Genomic DNA, 22,270 nt, shown 5'->3' with positions numbered 1-22,270 from the left:
CATGAGGGTGGAGAGACTCTGGAACAGGTTGCTCAGGGAGGTGGTGGAAGTCTCATCCCTGGAGGCTTTGAAGGCCAGGCTGGATATTGCTGTGAGCAACCTGCTCTGGTGTGAGGTGTCCCTGCCCATGGCAGGGGGCTTGGAGCTGGATGATCCTTGAGGTCCCTTCCAACCCTGACAATTCTGTGATTCTCAGTATGTCCAGAGGTATTGTCAGGTATTGGAATTCCAGTGAATGCCCTCCCCCCTCCAGCCCTTCCTTAGGGTTCTCAGGGCACCCCCAGCCGTTGCTGTCATCAGCTCTCTGTGTTGTGTTCTGTATCAATCCAGAATTGACATTTGCTACCAAGGGCTTTCTTTCTAGATTCAGGTGATGAGATTTTCAGTTCCCTTTCTCCTTCTCTTCAGTCTGCTGTTCTGGCTCCGGCACTAGTGCCTGCTGGAACAGGATCCATGTGATTAAGAGGAACCCACTGGCAATTTCTGGGGAGCCTCAGATTCACTGGAGGTGATCTGCACCATGCAATGTCCAGAGAAATGTGAACCCTACAGCACTCAAGGGAACAAATAGTTAGAGAGCAGCCCCATGGAGGACCTGGGAGTTCTGGTGGACAGCAAGTTTTGCATGGGACAGCAATGTGCCCTGGTGGCCAAGAAGGCCAATGGGATCCTGGGATGCATTTGGAAGAGTGTGGCCAGCAGATCCAAGGAGGTTCTCCTCTCCCTCTACTCTGCCCTGAGGAGGCCCCACCTGGAATATTGCATCCAGCTCTGGGCTCCCCAGTTCAAGAGGGACAGGGTTCTGCTGCAGAGGCTGTGAGGATGCTGAAGGGACTGCAGCACTGCCTGATGAGGAGAGGCTGAGAGGCCTGGGGCTGTTTGGTCTGGAGAGGAAAAGGCTGAGAGGGCATCTGATCAATGTCTATCAATATCTGAGGGCTGGGGGTCAGGAAGCAAGAGGCAGGGACAGCCTCTGCTCACTTGTGCCCTGGGATAGGACAAGGGGCAATGAATGGAAACTGCAGCACAGGAAGTTCCACTTCAACAGGAGGAAGAACTTCTTGACTGTAAGGGTGACAGAGCCCAGGAACAGGCTGCCCACAGAGGCTGTGGTGTCTCCTTCTCTGGAGACTTGCCAGCCCTGTCTGGATGTGTTCCTGTGAGACCTGCACTGGATTCTATGGTCCTGCTCTGTCAGAGGGACTCAGAGATCTCCAGAGGTCCCTCCCAACCCCTAACATCCTGTCACCTGTGACTCTGTGAATTGTCACAGGTCTCTGAATCCAAAGGAGATCCCAGCAGGAAATACCAAGGTTCCAGCTACAAATCATGAAGTCTGTTTGAGCTTCATCTTCAAGGATCCTTCTGAAGTCACCTTCCACTGCCCCTTTGGGCTCTTCTGGGTTCTCAGCTAATGCATCCATGTGGCAAGTCCAGCTGCCATCAAAGCAGTGTAAGTTGTTCACAGAAGCTGAGAGGCTCTTTCCGTTTCACTTAGAGGGGCTTCTGATTGTCATGGGTTAAGTTTACTCTGCTGCTGTTATCCAGACCATGCTGCAGCCATGACAGCCTCAGAAATGAAAGTGCTGGCTGGAGCAAAGGATTGTGGGGCTTGAAGTTCAGGTTGCAGCATGGGAAGCTCCCTGTTCCAGTTGCTGCTTCTGGGTTCTGGGATTTTTTGGGTGTTGGCTGCTCTGCTGGGATGGCAGTGGGACAGGGAGGGGTAGGGGAGCAGCTCCCTGGTTTGGGCTTTTGCCTTGCTTGCTGCTGCTTGCTGCTGCTTTCCACTGTGCCTTTTCTGCACACAGGCTGAGGTCACTGTACTTTTGTATTCTGATGATCTGATTTGCTCAGGAAACTCTTCTCTCATTTGTTTCTGTATCCACACAAAGAGGTTTTGTGTGGTGTTCTTTTCCCCTCAGTTCTGTGTTGGGGGAGGCAGAGAGGTTAGGCTGCTGGTTCAGCTGAACCCAGTACATTCCTTTTCTGGAGCCCAATGTGTGGCAGGAAAGCAGCTGCCTTAATGAGGACAGATTTTGGCAGGAGACAAAAGGATTGTGGTAACAAAAAGAGATAAGAAGATGATTCAGTTAAGGCTTGAGTCTTGTCAACAGAGTTTGACAGAAGTTTTCTTACCTGTAGTGTGTTCACTATGTTAATGGATTGGCTTTCGGGGTCTGACAAGCTGTAGTCCTGTTTGTGCTGCTGATGGTGCTCAGTGTTAGCTTAGGGCAATGTCTCAGAGATGTGCTCCCCACTGCCGGGCCGCTTACTCTGATTTCATCCAGTGCAATACCGGACACTCCCAAGGAAACCACTGTGAGATCTGCCCAGATGCTGGATACTGAGGAGTGGCAGGGGTTGGGAGGAGCGAAGGGGCAAATTCTTAGGCTGCTGGTCACCTCTGGTGCTTTGGAATTTCACCCCTGAGCAAGTGCAAAATCCTCCCCAGCTGGGGAAAGGTTTGGGAAAAGTCTGTTGTCAGCCTGGGAGTTCCTGAGAGACAGAAATCACTGCAATGTGCTTGGGCCTAGCCCATGCTTCTCAATGCCTGGCCCATGCTTCTCGATGCATTCTCATCTCTGTGCAGAGGGCTCAGGGGCAAGAGAAGGTCTCTGGACCTACAGACAGTGCCACAGGCATGGCAGCTGTGTCAGAATCAGCCTGTGACAGGATCAGCTGCCCCTCGTAGTGAATGGTGCTTATGACCAGGATTGTGCCCCAAATATGACCAGAACATGCTTCTGTGTGTGTGACTCAGACCCCCTTGGTCCCCCCTCCCTTCTAGAGTTAGTGGGGGTGGACCTTGGCCCCACTGAGTCCAGGTCAACAATCTGCCTGGGCATGTTTCCACCCCTGTGGTAAACAAGGCCCAGGCTACATGTTTGTTTGCCCTGTTTACAGCGTGTGCTTATGCTCATTTGGCAAAGTATCGGTTGATTGGTTAATTATTGTGTTAGCAGTGGGTGCTGACTGGAGCAGTATTCTTTGGGGCAAATGGTAAATAGGAGTTGTTTGGTAAACAAGTGCCCCCCACGCTGGTGTCCGTGCCTATGCCTGCGTGCGTCTCTGTGCCGCTACAGTCCGCCTCGCCCGGGACTTGAAGCAGCTCCAGAAGGCCTCGCTGCACATTGCCACTGTTGCCCAGCTGGGGGCAGTGCCGTGGAGCATGGGGTCAACTGCCGCATGAGCCATCACCACGGAAGGAAACCATGGCAGCCCCTGTGCACCACCGGTCCTGAAGCGCTACAGCCCCCAGAGCGGGGAACCTTTGCCAGGGGCTGCGCTTCATGGAGCCAGCGGCAAAAGCCTCTGAAGCTTCCCCTGGGAGGCTCCAGGACCTTTGTGCTCTGGGAGAAGCAGCAACCCCGCGGCACAGCCACGCGGTCGGCGCCGTTCTCTAGTTCCTCATGAGGGCACAGCTGTGCCGCGCTGTCAGGACTCTAAACACATCACCAAGGAAAGATTTCATGAGGTTCTCAGATCGTGAGGAAGCCAAACCTTTGCTTTATAGAATTTGGGTTCAGGTAGTGCTGAAACTGTCCTGGGTTGAGGGTTTGCCGGTCACCGACAAACCCCTCCCCCACTGCTTTTCCAATCAGTTTCAACTCTAAATTCTATAACTCATTTGGTTCCTCTGAAGTGCCCAGGCACAAACATTCTGCAGAGGTGGTTCCACCAACCCAATACTGCTGCCTGTGAATAGAAACTAAATCCCCTGCTGCATAGTTTGTATATCAATAGACTACCAATATATCTATTCATTGATATCCTTGCTGCTCACTCCCAAGTGCACATCTACAACACTCCTGTAGGGATAAAGAAGCCTACAAGGAAAGCAGCTGATCCTGCAAAGGAGCAGGAGGGATCAGGGTCCCCATGGGAACAAGAGAAAGAACCAGGGCTACTGGCTTGGTTCTTATCTCTGGCTTTGGAAGATGACCAAGGACAAACAGTGGATGAAACAAGCAGCAGGCCCCAGCAAGGCAAAGGAAATCTCTGCTCCTCTGTCCAGGGCTGTGTTTCAGCTGTGAAGGAACTGTCTCAGGAGTTCCATCAGCTCCAGAAGAAGCTTTTATTCCCCACCTGTACAGTCCTGTGTTTCAGCTATGAGGAGCAGCTGCTCCCCTGTCCAAGGGAGAGAATCAGGGAGGCACACAGCACAGCACACCCTCTGCTTTACTTGTGTGACCATGGGGAGGACGTGACCAAGTGGAAGGGAAAACCCAATCCAGTCCTGGCTGCAGGAGTCTGTGACTTACAGGGGAATTGTCCCCGCAGAGATACTGCCTCAGTTTCCAGTGGGAAATGACCTAAGAAGAGCAGGGAAGCTGAAACTGCTTCTGGTCCTCCTGAAGGGACTCCCAAAGCATCTTCACAAGATACAAGGGACCCAAGGCAGAATTAGAGGGGCTCTGCCTGCAACCAGATGGAAGGGAGAGACAAATTGGTTTGTTGGACCACACAGAACCAATGGTCTGGCAAGCTGAACCCATGAGAGGACAAAGCTTTAGTAGATACAGGTGCCCAGAGTGCTCTGACACCATCAAACCACAAGGGGTGGAACCCATCTGTGTTTCTGGTGTGACAGGAGGATCCCCACACCTGGATGTGTTGGAAGCTGAGTACTGGGATGCAAGCCACAGTTTGCTTTCACTTGGAGGCATGGAAGGAGTCACTGGACTCGATTGTCCCAGAGGTGGCCCTCTGGGTACTGCAAAGCAACCTCCTGTGGAGTGAGAATGGACAGTGCCTGAGGTGTGCTGCTGATCGCTGCTGGGCATGGTGCAGATGGCACAGAATGAGGGCTTGGGAATGTCAAAGGTTAAGTTGAAAATTTGCTGCCATTACTCCATCCTGCCTCATGCCACCTTCCCAGGGACAGTGCTGGCTGGAGCAAAGGACTACAGGGCTTGAAGTTCAGATGGCAACATGAGAGGCTTCCTGTTCTGTTTGCTGCTGTTGGGTTCTGGCTCTCAGGTGCTGGCTCTTTGCTGAGGGGGAGGGCTGCCCGGGTTTAACTCCTGGCTGCTGCTGCTCACTGCTGTGCTTCTTTCTGCAAACAGCCTCAGGTCAGTGTGCATTATGGGATCTCCTTTGGATTCAACTCTTTTGGTCTTATCTCAAGTCCTTATCTCAACCCAGAGGGTTTTTTGGTTCCTGTGTCTGTTATTTTTCCCTCACTTCTGTTTTGGGGGGGAACAGGCAGCTTAACCTCTTCTCAGCTCTTCAACCTGTTCCAGCCCCAGAGTGGAAAGCTAACAGAAGCTTTCTGAGTTCTTCCAAAGATCTCCATCAGCTTCCCCCTACACCCTCCAAAGATCCCAAGAGTCAGTCCTAGGACCATCCAAATCCCAAACATGTAAGATCACCTGAAAGCCCCTGCAGAATGCCTCTGAGATGCTCCTCAAGACTCCTCTGAGAACCTCATTTTCCCCTCCCTGAACTGGGCACACAGCTCCACCCCATCCCTTGGGAGCAAATGCCCCCAAAATTCAGGCATTGTGGCAGGGATATGTGAAATACAAGCAAACAGACAGGATTTGGGTAACTTTTGGGTTTTATTGAGACAATTGGTCAACGGACAGAGGATTTCTTACCCCAGGGAGACACAAAGCATAAGAGAAGAACCAGACAGACTGTGGCAAAGCCCTACCCATCTCCACTGGGAGCTCCAGCTGTGCTGACTCAGGACTGTAAGTGTTCTCATTAGCAATAATTGGTGTTCAGAAGGGCAGAAGGTGTTGGTTGCTGCTGGTATCCCCAGTCCCTGAGAATTGCAAAGGAAAAAGGGATGATTTTGGTGCTGGAAAGGCCCTCTCAGAGGGGTCACGATTACCCAACAGATTCTAGGTGGATTTATGCCTCCCCTCCAGTGCAGGCTGCTCTCAGTTGTGGGTGCAGCGGTGCTTGTTGAGGTACCCCTTCTGGGTGAAGCTCATACCTCACTCCGCACAACTGAAAGGTTTCTCACAGGTGTCGGTGCGGCAGTGGCAAATGAGAGAGCTCCTCTTGCTGAAGCTCTTCCCACAGTGACCACAGGTGAACGGCTTCTCACCAATATGGGTGCAGCGGTGACCAACGAGCGTGCCCTGGTGGCGGAAGCTCTTGCCACAATCTGCACAGGTGTAGGGCTTCTCACCAGTGTGGGTGCGGCGGTGAACAATGAGATTGCTCCTGTTTCTAAAGCTCTTGCCACAGTCAGGACAGGTGAAAGACTTCTCACCAGTGTGGGTGCGGCGGTGAACAATGAGCGTGCCCCTCTGGCTGAAGCTCTTGCCACAGTCAGCACAGGTGAACGGCTTCTCACCAGTGTGGGTGCGGTGGTGCTGAATGAGAGTGCCCCAATGTCGGAATGACTGGCCGCACTCAGCACAGCTGAAAGACTTTTCGCCGGCGTGCACACGCCGGTGCTCTGTGAGATGTCCCCTCTGGGTGAAGCTCTTGCTGCAGTCGGTACAGCTGTAAGGTTTCTCACCATTATGGATGAGTCGGTGCTGGATTAATGTGGTACTCGTGGTGAAGTTCTTGCCGCACTCAGCACAGGGGAACAGATGCTCTCCAGTGTGGATGCGGCGATGGATGGTGAGAGTGGCGCTCTGTTTGAAGCTTTTGCCGCAGTCCCTGCAGGTGAAGGCCTTCTCCCTGGTGTGGGTGAGGTGGTGTTGCCTAAGAGTAAAGATCTGCCTGAAGCGCTTGCCACAGCGGTCACAAGAGAAGGGCTTCTCTCCAGTGTGGGTGAGGCGGTGCCGGGTGAGATTAGAGCGCTGGGTGAAGCGCTGTCCGCAGTCAGCGCAGGTGAAAGGTTTCTCTCCAGTGTGGGTGCGGAGGTACTGCATGAGATCCGAGTTGCAGCGGAACCTCTTGCCACAGTCACCACAAACCAAGGGCCGGGAGCCAGGCTGCGGGCAGTGGTGCTTCGCTAGCTCTGAGCCACCTGGGAAGCTCTGCCCACACTCAAGGCACTGATTCAGCTCTTTGGGTGACACTGAGGGACCTGCTCTGGCTTCATCCTCCTCCACACATTTCTCCCCCTCATTCTGGTCACCTTCACCATCATCATTATCCTCCTCTTCATAGTTGTCATTCTCAGCATCATCCTCCATCTTGTCCTTTTTTTCCTCCTCATCCTCCTCTCCCTTGGGACTGCATATTGGCTTCTCCAACTTGATCTCTGGGTGCTGCTTCTCCTCCCAACTCTTGTCTGGATCCTTCTGTGAGGCCATACTGTGGGAGGGAGGAGTCACAGCTCTGCAATAGGGAAGATGGAAGCACCTGAGCCCAGGACTTCAAACCCTCAGATCTTACCTGGATCATGACAGTCCCTGACTCCCAACACCTCCCAACACCCAGCTGGAGGAGAGAATGCAGAGGGGACCTCAAACCTTCAGTTTCTGCCACAGTGTGGGCACAGACCTCTAATACCTGTGCTGAGAACCCAGGTTCCTGTGATCAGTGCCCTGAAGTACCCTGGGGCATACAAGTGGTCTTGTCCTGCTCTCCTCAAGCCTGGTGGCATTGGCAGCATGGTTCCTGGTCCAGGCCCTGTCCTTTGGTCTCTCCTGGCTCAGGCAATGGAGACAGCAGCACTGACCCACAAAGACCAAACCACCTCCAACCTTCTCCCACCACCCTCCAAATCCAAACCCCAAACATCATCTCTTGCACACAACTGACCCCCACAAGCCTGGGGAGTTTCCAAATTCCAACACCTGATGTGCCTCAGCCCCTGGAGTGGTGAAATGTAGTGGGCAGGAGGAGGCGGAAGAGGCTGGGAGGTGCCCTGGGACTCTGGGATGCTGGGGTCCTGCTGTTGCCCCTGTGGTGGGTTAACACCTTTTTCTGAAAACAAAAGAAGAAAGCAGGGTGGAGGGCTTGCGGGTACTTTACACTCCCTGAAGGGCGTCTCCCCCCTGGGAAAGTTGAGTCTGTTCCACTCCCCCCTCCCTGCCCAGCAAGGGTATAAAAAGCAGGACCTCATAGCTGTTGGATCTCCTTTTTGGCTCCTGCCTCTGCTGGATGAGAGCTACTGCAGCTGCTCCCCTGATCCTCAGCCACGTGGCTGGACCTGATCCTTCTCCCTGCTGCCTCTGCGCCTCTTCAGAGACAGACTGGTTTTCTATTATTTTTTTTCTATTCCCCTCCCATCCATTCTTGTTCCTTGCCCTTGTGAACCTTATTCCCTGTTATTGCTATATATATATATATTTGAAGAAAAAAAATTATTTGCCTCTCTACTTCCAAGCTGACTCCAGATTGTTGATTAGTGGATTTGCTCCTTACCTTTTTTTTCCCTCCTCTCCCTGTTTGGAGGGAGGAAGTGGGGGGGGAAGTGGGGAAGAGATTCTCAGCCTTTTCCCCATTTGAGCTTTTAACTCTCAGTTAAGGCTCAAACCACTACAATTTTTGGCGCCTCCAACGTGGGGCTTGGAAATTGATCTTGTATTGGGAAAGCAATACCTTTTTTTTTTTTTTCTGAAAAAGTAGCTTGAAGTAGAAATGGCAATTTTAAAGAACCTGATGGTCCAAGCCTTTGCATGGGCTTTTGGCTGGATCTTTTGGACCCACATCTACAAATTAATAACTTACCACTTGGTGTGGTTAATGATAGAGATGCTGATCAAGTGGATAAAAACTTTACCAATTAAGTTAGGCATGTATCTCTTGAATTCATTGAATTTCACTGTCAGTGGTAACTTTTCTAACATAGGAAACTTTCCTGAAGCAAGTTATGAAACCAATGGTGTAGATAAAAGTGCCTGTGATGGAAAATTGCTCTACGTTGCAATATGCTCCATATGCCTAAATGTAATCCTTATAGTGGCATTTGCTGGGACCGTGTTGGGTGGAGGACTAGCTAACCCATTAAGAGCTGTTTGGAGGGTGGTAACACACTCCTTTGTGCTCTTTAATGACTGGGGGCGTGTCTGCTGTGGGCATTGTAAGCACTCTGTAGACACAAAGAGGGAGGGGTCGGGTTGTAATGACTGTGCCAGCTCTCAGCCTGAGCCCCAGGCACAAGGGTTTGCCCCACCACCAGCAGTCCCACAGTTGACCCCTGATGCTCCTGCCAATGCAGTCTCTCTAGCACCGGTCACCACACGCAGGAAAAGAAATCAAAAATCATCGCCAAGCACGGATGGTGAGGAAGGAACCTCAACAGGCCCCAGCACATCACAGAACCCAGCGGTGGATGAAGATGATTCAGACCAGGAAATAACTGTTACATCGCTGCCCAGAAAGGAACTAAGGCAAACTCATCTGGACTACGCCAGGAAAGAGGGTGAGCCAATACTAAGCTGGGCCCTGAGATGCTGGGACGAGGGGGTGGACACAGTGGACCTGGATAAGAGGGAGGCAAAGCTTTTAGGCTCCCTGACTCGTGATGCTGGTCTGGACAAGGAGTTAGCCAAACTTGATGGAATACACACTCTCTGGGCCCGGATTCTGAATGCCATCAAGAGCCGGTACCGCTCAAGAGATGACCTGCCCTGGGCCCCAGTTAGATGGACAACTATGGAACAGGGCATTCGGTATCTGAGGTAGATGGCCGTGATGGAAATAATTTATGGGGATGGCCACCTCCCTTTGGACCCAGTTGAGGTGCCCATGAGACGGCCCTTCGTAAAGAAACTCACCCAGGGTGCTCCTGAGAAAGATGCTCACACATTAGGAGGGATACTCTTGACTGGACAGGATGGAAGGCCTAAAACTGTCTGTGAGTTTGCCAATGATTTAAGGGAATATGAGGACAGCGTAAATCAGAAACCCCTGATCTCAGCCATAGAAACTATGGCTAAAGACATTGTCAAAGAGATCAAGACCTCCATGTCTGAACTGAAAAAGGGGAGCGATGCCTCCTTTTCCCCTTCTCCTTCAGAATGGGTCCAGGTTTCAGCAATCAGGAACAGGCGACCTGCCCCTAGGAGATCACCCCAAGCCAATCGGGGAATGTCAAGGGGGTCTCTGTGGAGGTTCCTCTGTGACCATGGAGAGGACATGGACACCTGGCATGGCCAACCCACCTCTGCCCTCTGGAACAGGGTGCGGGAACTGCAAGGTGGGCACCACGGGGATAACTCATCTAGGAGAAGAGCTGCCCCAGTTTCCTGGAGTGGTCCCTCTCGCTCAAGAGACCCTTCCCCTAGTAACACAGGACCATGTGACAAGTGTGGACATTGCCACCAGCATTAGAGGTGCCCTACCTCCAGCCAGGTGGAGGCCAGGGATAACAGAGTATACTGGGATGTGTACGTGAAATGGCCTGGCACTGCAGAAACCCTGAAGTACCGACCTCTGGTGGACACAGGGGCCCAATGCACCCTGATACCATCGGGGTACAAAGGGGCTGAGTCCATAAGCATTCAAGGAGTCACAGGAGGCTCACAAGACTTGACTGTACTGCAAGCTGGGATAAGCCTGACCGGGAATGAATGGGGAAAGCACGACATAGTGACTGGTCCAGATGCACCTTGCATTCTTGGCATTGACTTTCTGCGGGAGGGATGCTTCAAGGACCCTAGGGGGCACAAGTGGGCATTTGGGGTGGCAGCTGTGGAGACTGCAGGCAAAGAACAGCTGTCCACCATGCCCGAGCTTTCAGATGACCCCTCCGTAGTGGGCAGCCATAAGGTGCAGGATTTGAAGTTACCTATTGCCTCTCGCATAGTGCATCGCAGGCAATACAGGACCAACAGAGACTCTCTGCACCCCATACACCAACTGATTCGACGACTGGAGAGCCAGAGCGTGATCAGCAAGGCTCACTCCCCCTTCAACAGCCCGATATGGCCAGTGCGGAAGGCAAATGGGGAATGGAGACTGACTGTGGACTACCGTGGCCTGAATGAAGTGACTCCTCCGATCAGCGCTGCCGTGCCGGACATGCTGGAGCTCCAGTACGAGCTGGAATCGAAGGCGGCCAAGTGGTATGCCACAACTGACATTGCTAATGCCTTTTTCTCCATTCCCATTGCAGAAGAATGCCGGCCACAGTTTGCTTTCACCTGGAGGGGAGTACAGTATCAATGGAATCGGTTACCTCAGGGCTGGGTCCATAGCTCAACCATCTGCCATGAGGTGATCCAGACTGCCTTGGAGAAAGGTGGAGCTCCTGAGCATCTGCAGTTCATTGATGGGGTATGGGGTGAGACAGCAGAGGAAGTTTACCAGAAGGGTAAGAGGATAATTGACATCCTGCTGGAGGCTGGCTTTGCCATCAAGAGAAGCAAGGTGAAAGGGCCTGCCAGGGAGATCCAGTTCCTGGGTGTTCAATGGCAGGATGGCCGTCGCCACATCCCTCAGGAGGTGGTGAACAGGGTAACCACTATGGTGCAGCCCACGAACAAGAAAGAGACACAGTCATTTTTGGGGCTTGTGGGCCTCTGGAAAATGCACATTCCCGGGTACAGTCAAATTGTGAAGCCTCTCTTCCATGTAACAAGGAACAAAAATGATTTTGTGTGGGGACCTGAGCAGCAGGTGGCGTTTGACCAGATCAAACGAGAGGTGGTCCATGCTATGGCTCTGGGACCTGTTTGCACTGGGCCAGAGATCAAGAATGTGCTGTACACTGCGGCTGGTCAGAATGGTCCTACATGGAGCTTGTGGCAGAAGGCTCCTGGTGAAACCAGGGGCAGGCCCCTAGGTTTCTGGAGTAAGGGGTACAAAGGCTCTGAGGCCAACTACACCGCAACAGAGAAGGAAATCCTAGCTGCCTATGAGGGCGTCCGGGCTGCCTCTGAGGTAATTGGGACTGAGTCACCTCTATTTCTAGCTCCGAGACTTCCAGTCCTGACCTGGATGTTCAAAGGGAGAGGCTCAACCCCACATCATGCCACAGATGCTACCTGGAGTAAGTGGATGGCCCTGATAACTCAGCGAGCTCGGATGGGGAACTTCGAACACCCTGGCATAGTGGAAGTGATCACCAACTGGCCAGAGGGTGCTGACTTTGGAATGCCAGCAGAGCAGACAGTGACCCGTGCTGAGGAGGCTCCCCCATATAACGATCTCCCTGACAACAAGAAGGGCTATGCTCTATTTACAGATGGGTCCTGCTGGCTTGTAGGAAGCAAGTGGAGATGGAAGGCAGTTGTCTGGAGCCCAACAAGGCAAGTGGCAGAAGCAAGGGATGGAGAAGGTGAATCCAGTCAGTACGCAGAGGTAAAAGCTGTCCAGCTGGCCCTGGATATAGCAGAACGAGAGAACTGGCCAGTGCTGTACCTCTACACTGACTCCTGGATGGTAGCCAACGCCTTGTGGGGGTGGCTGAAGGAATGGAGGAGGAACGGGTGGCAGAGAAAAGGGAAGCCTGTTTGGGCCGCTGACCTGTGGCAAGACATCGCCGCCCGCCTGGACAGGCTGCCAACCAAGGTACGGCACATCGATGCACACATCCCCAAGAGCAGAGCCACAGAGGAGCACAAGCACAACCACCAAGCAGACCTGGCTGCTAAGATCTCCCAAACAGACTTGGACTGGGAACACAAGGGTGAGCTGTTCTTAGCTCGCTGGGCCCATGACACTTCTGGCCACCAAGGGAGAGATGCCACATACCGGTGGGCTGGGGACAGATCAGTGGACATCTCCATGGAGGCCATCTCACAGGTCATCCATGAGTGTGACATCTGTGCTGCCATCAAGCAGGCCAAGCGCATGAAGCCTCTGTGGTATGGGGGGAGATGGTCGAAATATAAATATGGAGAGGCCTGGCAGATCGACTACATCACCCTTCCTCGGTCTCACAGTGGCAAGCAGTACGTACTGACCATGGTGGAGGCAAGTACAGGGTGGCTGGAGACCTATCCAGTTCCTCATGCCACTGCTCGCAACACCATCCTGGGTCTAGAGAGACATATCCTGTGGAGACACGGCACCCCCGGGAGGATTGAATCAGACAATGGAACCCACTTCAGGAACCATCTCATAAGGGACTGGGCAAAGGAACATGGGATTGAGTGGATTTACCACATCCCATACCATGCACCAGCTGCAGGGAAGGTCGAGCACTACAATGGCTTGCTAAAGACCACCCTAAAAGCCATGGGGGGTGGAACCTTCAGGAACTGGGAAAAGCACCTAGCTCAAGCCACTTGGTTAGTGAACAGCAGAGGATCTGTGAACCGAGCTGGTCCTGCCCAGTCCGACCTGCTGCAAACAGTGGATGGAGATGGAGTTCCTGTGATTGCTGAGAAGAACCTGCTGGGGAAGTCAGTGTGGGTTTTTCCTGCTGCTGGTGGGGGCAAACCAACCCGAGGGGTGGTCTCGGCTGAGGGGCCTGGTCACACGTACTGGGTTATGTTAGAAACTGGGGACATTCAGTGTATCCCACAGCAGAACGTGACTCTGGCTGAGAGGGGATGAACTCAGAGGAGGCAACACTCATCAATGTAATTATGTGAATAGTTATAAGTTGTTCTAAGTTTCTTCATCCTAGTTTAATACCAGCCCAGCATCCAGGACCCAACGTACCCACTGCACACCAACCCAAAGAGCATCATCTCACCTGTACCCGTTCCTGATATCCCTACAGCAATGGACTGTTCCCTATGTCCATACAGCAACAGACTGTTCCTGACCTTTTCCTTTCCCTTTCAAAGACAGACTGATTCCTGATTCTTCTCCACATGCCTGCCCAGTTCAAGCACCACCTACAGTGACCATCAGCAGAGAGAGAGACGGCCCTGGGAGAGAGCAAGCCGGGATAGCAAGAGACTTGCACCAAGGATTCAAATACCATGTGTCAAAATCACATGAAGGGGCTGTGGCAGGAGAGAGGAAGTGGAACAGAGGGGTGGATTGTGGTGGGTTAACACCTTTTTCTGAAAACAAAAGAAGAAAGCAGGGTGGAGGGCTTGCGGGTACTTTACACTCCCTGAAGGGCGTCTCCCCCCTGGGAAAGCTGAGTCTGTTCCACTCCCCCCTCCCTGCCCAGCAAGGGTATAAAAAGCAGGACCTCATAGCTGTTGGATCTCCTTTTTGGCTCCTGCCTCTGCTGGATGAGAGCTACTGCAGCTGCTCCCCTGATCCTCAGCCACGTGGCTGGACCTGATCCTTCTCCCTGCTGCCTCTGCGCCTCTTCAGAGACAGACTGGTTTTCTATTATTTTTTTTCTATTCCCCTCCCATCCATTCTTGTTCCTTGCCCTTGTGAACCTTATTCCCTGTTATTGCTATATATATATATATTTGAAGAAAAAAAATTATTTGCCTCTCTACTTCCAAGCTGACTCCAGATTGTTGATTAGTGGATTTGCTCCTTACCTTTTTTTTCCCTCCTCTCCCTGTTTGGAGGGAGGAGGTGGGGGGGAAGTGGGGAAGAGATTCTCAGCCTTTTCCCCATTTGAGCTTTTAACTCTCAGTTAAGGCTCAAACCACTACAGCCCCACTCTGGGTTTCTTATCTGCAGGGCTGCTCCAAGGGACAGATCTGCAAACTCTGCTCTTCCACAGCACACAGGGGCAGGGATGATGGAGAGAGAGGGACACAACTCCTGCCACAGAGAAGCAAAGGTCTCAGAGAGCACTGACCTGCAAGGGATGACTCAGCACTGCCCAGGACCAGGCAGCACAGCTCAGCCTTGCTGGAGGCAGCTCCCAAGCCCAGCAGCACAGCCACAGCACACAGCCAGGGCTGATCAAGATGGGAGGCCTCAATAAGTGCAGACTCAGCTCCTTGCCCAGCACACAGCCCCCAGCACACAGCTGCAGGCCAGCACCACAACACAGCTGCCTCCACACAGCCTCTCCCAGGCCTTGCCTAAAGCTTTCTCCCACTGCCTGCCCAGGGCTCTGCTGCCTGCAACTGCCTTTGACAGCAGATCTTGCTCTGGACCCAGCTCTCCTCCCTGGCTCTGCCCCCACCCCACACACTCTGTGCTCAGCTCTGCCCTGCACACACCTCTCTGCTGCCCACTGTCCAAGAGAAGATCACAGCAGCCCTCAGGACACACACAAAGGGAGCTTCATGATCTCTGCAGATGCAGCAAAGGGGGAAGGGACTTGGGCAGCTTCTTGCTAAACCTGTTCAGCCCTCACTGGGATGCTGGAGGAGTCTCTGGCTCCTGCCCAAACCTCACACCTCCAGCACCCTTCACACACCTGCAGCCCAAAGAGACTCAGTGGAAAGAGTTTGCCTTCCTTCTCTCCCTGACCATTTCTCTCAGCTTGCTCTTTGCAGTTCCCTGGAGCTGCCACTCCACATCCCCAAGAGAAAAGGTTTGGTGGGAGGGCACAGTGCCCATGGGCTGCTGTTCATCTCCCAGCTGACACAGGCAGAGCTGCAGCACAATTCACTCCTTTCAGCTCCTCAAATGCTACCAGATTCTGCCATTCCCTGCACACACATTTGCCACCTGGGCCCTGCATCCTCTCCCCTTTTTTGGGGGACAAGGCCTAATTCCTGCCTGACCATTCTCAGGCCTTTCCCTCATTCCCAGCTCATCCATGTCCCTACTGCCTTGGCTGTCCCATGGCCCTGTGTCCCCCACCTCCACTGCCACTGCAGCTGGAAGGGTGGAGTGGGAAATGCTGTGGCTGAGGAAGCATCTAAGGAACTGGGCTGAAAGCAGCAGCTCGAGGAAGGAAGGGGCCTGAGACTAAAGGCTGGGATCAGCTGGAGGCCTGAAAGAACAGCACCAAGCCAAGGGGGGTTACAGATGAGGGCTGGGGAGGGACCCTGCAGTCACCTCATGCAGAAACTGATGAGAGGAAGGGGGACAGAGAGGGAGTGAGACCTCAGGTGACTCCTGCCATGGGAGATGGCTGGGCTGTGTGGCTAGGAGCCCTGAGTGCCTGCTTGGGCTGTGCTGGATGTCAGGAGGGGTCAGGGGACTGTCCTGAGCCAGGCAGGGTTTGGGGCTTTGAGCTTCTGGGGTCAGCTGCTGCCAGCACCATTGGAGGCAGGAGCCAGGCAGAGCCACACAGCTGCTGAACTAAGCTCTCCCACCCCCTGCAGCCTTCACCCTCCATCTCTCCATCCATTGCTCCATCTCCACTCACTTGCTGCCCTCTCAAAATCCCCACGACCCCACCAAGGCCCCAGGGCTGATCTTCACAGCCAGTAGGGCCCTACAGAAACCCCTGGATGAGAGCGTGGAGGAGAATCCCTGTGGTGGGTGGAAGGCACTGGGATGTCTTACACCAGAGAGTAGAGACCTCCAGAAGGGACAGCAGAGTCCAGAGGGACACCACAAAGTGTCATCTAGCTTAGTTCATTCCCACAAGGCCTGCACCCACTCTCTACAAAGGAACAGCACAGGCTCTCCAGTCTCCTTTGCCCTTCCTCTCTGCTCCCAGCAACATCTTCTGGGATCTCTCTCTGCAGAGGAGCTTTGAGGCCTTGGCAATGCTGCCAACTGCAGTCTGCAGCAGCCTGGCTCACCTGGGAGCTGCCTACCAGAATCTGTAACTGCAGCTCTTGGGGATGGGGGGAGGAGGGGCAGAGAGGCATGGGGGAGGGGGAAGGCATTTGGGGCCTGGGCTTCTGGCCTGCTTTGGTGCAGCTCTGGAGGAAGCTTTGGCTTAGGGAGGTTGCTTGGCTCCCGTGGCCCAGGCACACTATGGATTGTTGGGGATTGGATGCTTTGCACTGTAGGATGCAGCTCTGAACAACACAGCCATGGAAACTGCCCAATTCTATCCAACCCTCTGGCCACAGCTTGGCATCAACTCCTTTCACAAGGCTCAAAGATTGCCTCTCTGCATCCTGAAACCTAAGACAATACCCTGCAGAACAAGTTGGAGGAGCTCAAGGGGACAAGCTGCAGAGGGGGCCCAGGGCAACCTCCTGAGCTTCAACAAGAGCAAGGGCAGGGTCCTGCCCCTGGCCTGGCACAATAGAAGCTGGACAGGAACAGACAGGGGGAGCCTGCAGCCCACAAGGCCAAGGGCAGCACCAAAAGCAGCATAGCCAGAGATGGACAGAGGCCACCCTGGCACTTGGCTCTGCTGAGACTTCACCTGCAGCACTGCAGCCAGCTCTGTAGCCATCAACACAGGAAGGACAGAGACCTGATGGAGAGGGCCCAGAGGAGGGACACAAAAATGATCAGGGGCTTGAAGCAGCTCTGCTACCAGGACAGGCTGAGGGAGCTGGGGGTGTTCAGCCTGGAGAAGAGAAGAGAAGGCTCTGGGGAGTGCTAAGAGTGACCTTCTGGTACCTGAAGGGGACTACAAGAAGGCTGCAGAGGGACTCCTTGCAAAGCCTGCAGGGACAGCACCAGAGGCAATGGCTTCAAACTAGAGCAGAGCAGATTGAGATTGGAGGTGAGGAACAAATTCTGCACCAGGAGGCTGCTGGAACACTGCAACAGGTTGCCCAGGGAGGGGCTTGAGGTCCCAGCCCTGGAGAGGTTCAAGGTCAGGCTGGACAGGGCTCTGGGCAACCTGAGCTAGTGCAGGATGTCCCTGCTGACTGCAGAGGGGCTTCGACTGCAGCACCTTTGCAGCTCCCTGCCAACCCAAACCACTCCAGGATTCTAGGAGTCTAAGTGCAGCCTCCAGGGAGAGGAGGAAAAAGATGAGGCAGAGGAGGACAAGGAAGAGGACAAGGAGGAGGAGAACCAAAATCCCTTCCAAACTCCTCCAAACCTCTGCCAAATTCCTGGAAAGCTCTTCCAGCTCTGCAGAGTTCATTCTGAAGAGAGCTGAGGGAGTTGCTAGGCTCAGGGATGTCTTGCACACTCTGCACAAATGCTCCAGAAGCTTTCCAAGTGCCCTCAAAACCAGCAGCACAGCTCTGCTGCCACACAATGCCAGGCTGCAAGGGACCCCAAGGCTCAGCTGCTCCAACCTTGCCAGCTGACACTGGACTGGAAAGGAGCTGGCCCAGCCCCCTGCCAAGCTGAGCCTTCCAACTCTGCCCTGCAGGGCAATCCACCACTGCCCTGGGGAGATGATTCCAATGGCTGACTGGCAGGGAAAAGCTTTTGCCTCTGCAGGGCACTGTGCCACTTCAGCTCAACTCTTGCACCTCAGAGCCATCCCCTAAGCTCTAGAACCAGTTCCCAAGCCCAGAGCCTGACCCCCGAGCTCAAGAAGCAGCCCCCGAGCCCAGAGCCAGCCCCTGAGCCCAGCACCAGCCCCTGAGCTCGAGAACCAGCAGCGAACATCAGAACCACTTCCCAAGCTCAAGTACCAAGCCCAAAGCTCAGTGCCAGCCCCCAAGCTCACACTCAAATCTAACGTGCAGACTCAGCTCCTGGGCTCAGAGTGAGCAACTAAGCTCAGAACCACTTCCCAAGCTCAACAACCAGACCCCAAGCTCAGCACCAGCCCCTCAGCTTGAGAACCAGCAATTAAGGTCAGAAACCCTTCCCAAGTTCAAAGCCAGCTCCCAAGCTCAGCGCCAGCAACTAAGGTCACAACCACTTCCCAAGCTCGAGAACCAATCTCCAAGCTCAGTGGCAGCCCCAGAGATTAAAAACCATCCCCTGAGCCCAGAGCCAGCCCCCAAACCCAAGAAGCAGCCCTGAGCTCAGGGAACAAGTTCCTGAGCTCAGACCCAGACCCCAAGCTCTCGAACCAGCAAGCAAAGTTAGAACTACTTCCCAAGCTCAAGAACCAACCCCCAAGCCCAGAGCCTGACCCCTGAACCCAAAACCAGCAAGTAAGGTCAGAACCAATTTCCTTAGCTCAAGAACCACTTCCCAAGCTCAGAACCAGCCTTCAAGCCCAGCACCAGCCTGCAACCTCAAGAGCCAGCAACTAAGGTCAGAACCACTTCCCAGCTCAAGAGCCAGCAACTAAGGTCAGAACAACTTCTCAAGATCAAGAACCAGCCCACCAGCCCCCAAGCTCACACTCAAATCTAACATGCAGACTCAGCTCCTGGGCTCAGAGCCAGCAACTAAGCTCAGATCCACTTCCCAAGCTCAACAGCCAGCCCCTGAGCTCAGTGCCAGCCCCCAAGCTTAAGAACCAGCACCTAAGGTCAGAACTACTTCCCAAGCTCAGAACTAGCCCCTGAGCTCTAGAGCCAGCCACTAAGGGCAGAAGCACTTCCCAAGCTTGAGAACGAGCCCCCGAGCCCAGAGCCAGTCCCCAAGCCCAAGAAGCAGCCCTGAGCTTAGGGAACAATCTCCTGAGCTCAGACCCAGACCCCAAGCCCAGAACTACTTCCTGAGCTCAGAGCCAGCCCCTGAGCTCTAAAACCAGCAACCAAGGTCAGAACTACTTCCCAAGCTCAAGAACCAACCCCCAAGCCCAGAACCACTTCCTGAGCTCAGATGCAGTTCCCAAGCCCAGCGCCTGACCCCCAAGCTCAAGAGCCAGTAACTAAGGTCAGAACCAACCCCCAAGTTCAGAACCAATTTCCTTAGCTCAAGAACCACTTCCCAAGCCCAGAGCCAGCCCTCAAGCCCAGAACCAGCCTGTGAGCTCAAGACCCAGCAACTAAGGTCAGAAGCACTTCCCAGCTTGAGAACCAGCCCCTGAGCCAAGAGCCTGATCCCTGAGCTCAAGAAACAGACCCCAAGCTCAGGGCCAGCTCCTAAGCTCTAGAACCAGCAATTAAGGTCAGAAAAACTTCTCCAGATCAAGAACCAGCCCGCCAGCCCCCAAGCTCACACTCAAATCTAACATGCAGACTCAGCTCCTGGGCTCAAAGCCAGCAGCTAAGGTCAGAACCACTTCCCAAGCTCAGGAACCAGTACCCAAGATCAGACCCAGACCACAAGCCCAGAAGCACTTCCCAAGCCCAGCACCAGTACCCCTAGCTCAAGAACCAGCAACTAAGGTCAGAAACCCCAAACTCACACTCCAAAAGTGCAGACTCAGCACCCAGGCTCACAGCCAGCAACTAAGGTCAGAACCACTTCCCAAGCTCAAGAACCAGCTCCCATGCTCAGAAGCTGCCCCCAGCTCAAGAATAAGCCACCAAGCTCAGACCCAGCCCCCAAGCCCGAGAGCCTGCCACTAAGGCCAGAACCACTTCCCAAGGTCACAGCCAGTCCCTGTGTGCAAACACCAGCCCCCAGCTCAGTGCCAGCAACTAAGGTCAGAACCACATCCCAAGCCCAGAGCCAGCCCCTGAGCCTAGAGCTCAAGAACAACATCCCGAGCCCAGCCCCAGGCCCTGAGCTTGAGAACCAGCAACTAAGGTCAGAACTCATTCCCAAGTTCAGAGCCAGCCCCCAAGCTTAAAACGCAGCAGCCAAGCCCAGAACCACTTCCCTAGCCCACAGCCAGCCCCCAAGCCCAAGAACCAGCAACTAAGACCCGAACCACTTCTCGAGCTTAACAACCAGACCCCGAGCTCACACTCAAATAAAAAGTGCAGACTCAGCTCCCAAGCTCAGAATCAGCTCCCAAGCTCAGGAATCATCAGCCAACACCACACCCAGCCCCCAAACTCAGACCCACACCCAAGCTCAAGACCCAGCTCCCAAGCTCTTGGGGGCACCAGAGCTGCACACAGCACTCCAGCAGCTCCAAAGTTCAGAACAGGTCCTCAAGGTCAGGCCCAGATCAAAAGTGCAGACCCAGATCCCAAGCTCAGATGCAGCTCCCAAGCAAAGAACCAGCAAACAACCTCAAACCCAGGCCCCAGGCTCAGAGCCAGTTTCACAACTTTGCTTATTTCAAGTTCCCTTCATTGCACTTCTGCTAAGTGTCCATATTGAAGCAGTCAGAGAATGCTTTGGCCTAGAAGGGACCCCAAAGAGCAGACAGCTCCAACCCCCTGCCATGCCCACAGACACCTTCCACCACACCAGGCTGCTCAAGCCCTCATCCAACCTCACCCTCAGCACTTCCAGGGAGGGGGCAGCCAGCACCTCCCTGGCCAACCTGCTCCAGGCTCTCACCACCCCAGCTCCAAACAATTTCCTCCCAAGCTCCACTCCAAATCTGCCCTCCTCAACATTAAATCCAGTCCCCCTCAGCCCATCACTCCCAGCCCCTCACCAAAGTCCCTCCACAGCTCTCCTGCAGACCCCAACAGCTACCACAAGGCTGCTCCAACCTCTCCCCACAGCCTTCTCCTCTCCACCCTCCACAGAGACAAGACTCGCAGACCACCCCCACAGGGGAGCTGCCACAGCCCTCCCACCACCCCCATGACCTCCTACACACCCCCTCCAATAGCTCAACCTCCTGCCCCTCTTGGGGGCACCACAGCTGCACACAGCACTCCAGCTGGCAGCACACAATGCTGCCAGCACAAAAACCATTGCAGCAAAAGCCTCAAGCTGTGCTCAGCTGCCAAAACCAAAGGGACCTCAACTTGGCCACAAGAGAAAGGACCAAACTGAGCCAAGACACTGATCCAACACCCAAGGCTGCACAAAACAACTAGCAACAGCTTCAAGCAACAGCAGACCTGCAGCTGGGCTGCAAAGCTCTGCAGAAGAAAACCACTCCAGAAGGGCTCCAGGGCCCCAGGGATTGCAAAGCCCAGGCTCTCACTCTCCTCCTGCACAAGGAAAGCTTGACTTGGCCACAAGAAACCAAACACTTCCCCACACCAAGCCATCCACACCACTTGACTTTCAACCTCCTTCAAGCCCTTGCCTGGCAGCAGCACTTCCTCAGCCCACAGCTCCAGCAACACCACAAGGCCTTGAAGGCTCTCCTGCACTCCACACCTCTCAGCCACACCCACACCCCTTGGCCACCCACAACCCAACAAGATTCCTGCTCACCACTTCTCTTCCCAAGCCTCACCTCCCTTGGGCCCTCTCAGCACACCACCAACTAACCCCAAAAGGCTCCAGCTGACAGCACTGCTTGCAAGAATCCCAGGCACTTCCAAGGGCAGACTAGGAGCCCAGAGGCAAAACCCAAACCTTTCCCCTCTCCACAGGACTCTCTCCCATTTCCCATTCTTCCCAGCACCTCCAGCACCTAAGATGCATTTGCTCTGGGGCAGCTTCCTCACACAGCCACACAATTGCCTGGCCTGCAAAAGACCTCTCTCAGCACTGAGGCCAACTGCCAGCCCCAACACCACCAGGGACACCAAACCATGGCCCCATGGCCACACCTTGCTGCAACACCTCCAGCCATGGCCACTCCACTGCCTCCCTGGGCAGCCTCTGCCAGGCCCTGACCACTCTGGCACCAAACTCATTCCTCCTCCTCTCCAACCTGAGCCTCCCCTGTGACAATTTCAGGCCAATTGCTCTCCTCCTAGCGCCTAAGACTCGGCACAAGAGCCCAACCCCCACCTCACTGCAGCCTCCTTGCAGGCAGCTCCAGAGGCCAAGGAGGGCTCCCCTCAGCCTCCTCTTCTCCACACTAAACACCCACAGCTCCCTCACCTGCTCCTCA

At 54.1% G+C, this 22,270-nt stretch overlaps 1 protein-coding gene across 1 annotated transcript; it reads right to left on the bottom strand.

Annotated features, from left to right (window-relative positions):
* Positions 1 to 5,727: 5,727 nt before the first annotated feature.
* Positions 5,728 to 7,760, bottom strand: LOC137457883 (zinc finger protein 135-like). The gene is made up of 2 exons (XM_068169627.1): positions 7,678 to 7,760; positions 5,728 to 7,251 (listed from the first exon to the last, which is right to left on the bottom strand). The coding sequence occupies exon 2, from the start codon at positions 7,224 to 7,226 to the stop codon at positions 5,946 to 5,948; it is 1,281 nt and encodes a 426-aa protein (XP_068025728.1). The 5' UTR covers positions 7,227 to 7,251; positions 7,678 to 7,760; the 3' UTR covers positions 5,728 to 5,945.
* Positions 7,761 to 22,270: the final 14,510 nt, after the last annotated feature.

The sequence above is a fragment of the Melanerpes formicivorus genome, unplaced genomic scaffold (genome assembly GCF_026170545.1).
Source record: "Melanerpes formicivorus ecotype bairdi unplaced genomic scaffold, bMelFor1.0.p_v2 SCAF_206, whole genome shotgun sequence".
NCBI classification, from domain to species: domain Eukaryota; kingdom Metazoa; phylum Chordata; class Aves; order Piciformes; family Picidae; genus Melanerpes; species Melanerpes formicivorus.
This window is presented reverse-complemented; position numbering and strand designations above follow the sequence as displayed.

What these genes read in the sequence shown, in the direction of transcription:
- LOC137457883 (XM_068169627.1), bottom strand. Translation starts at nt 7,226, where the DNA reads ATGGCCTCACAGAAGGATCCAGACAAGAGTTGGGAGGAGAAGCAGCAC.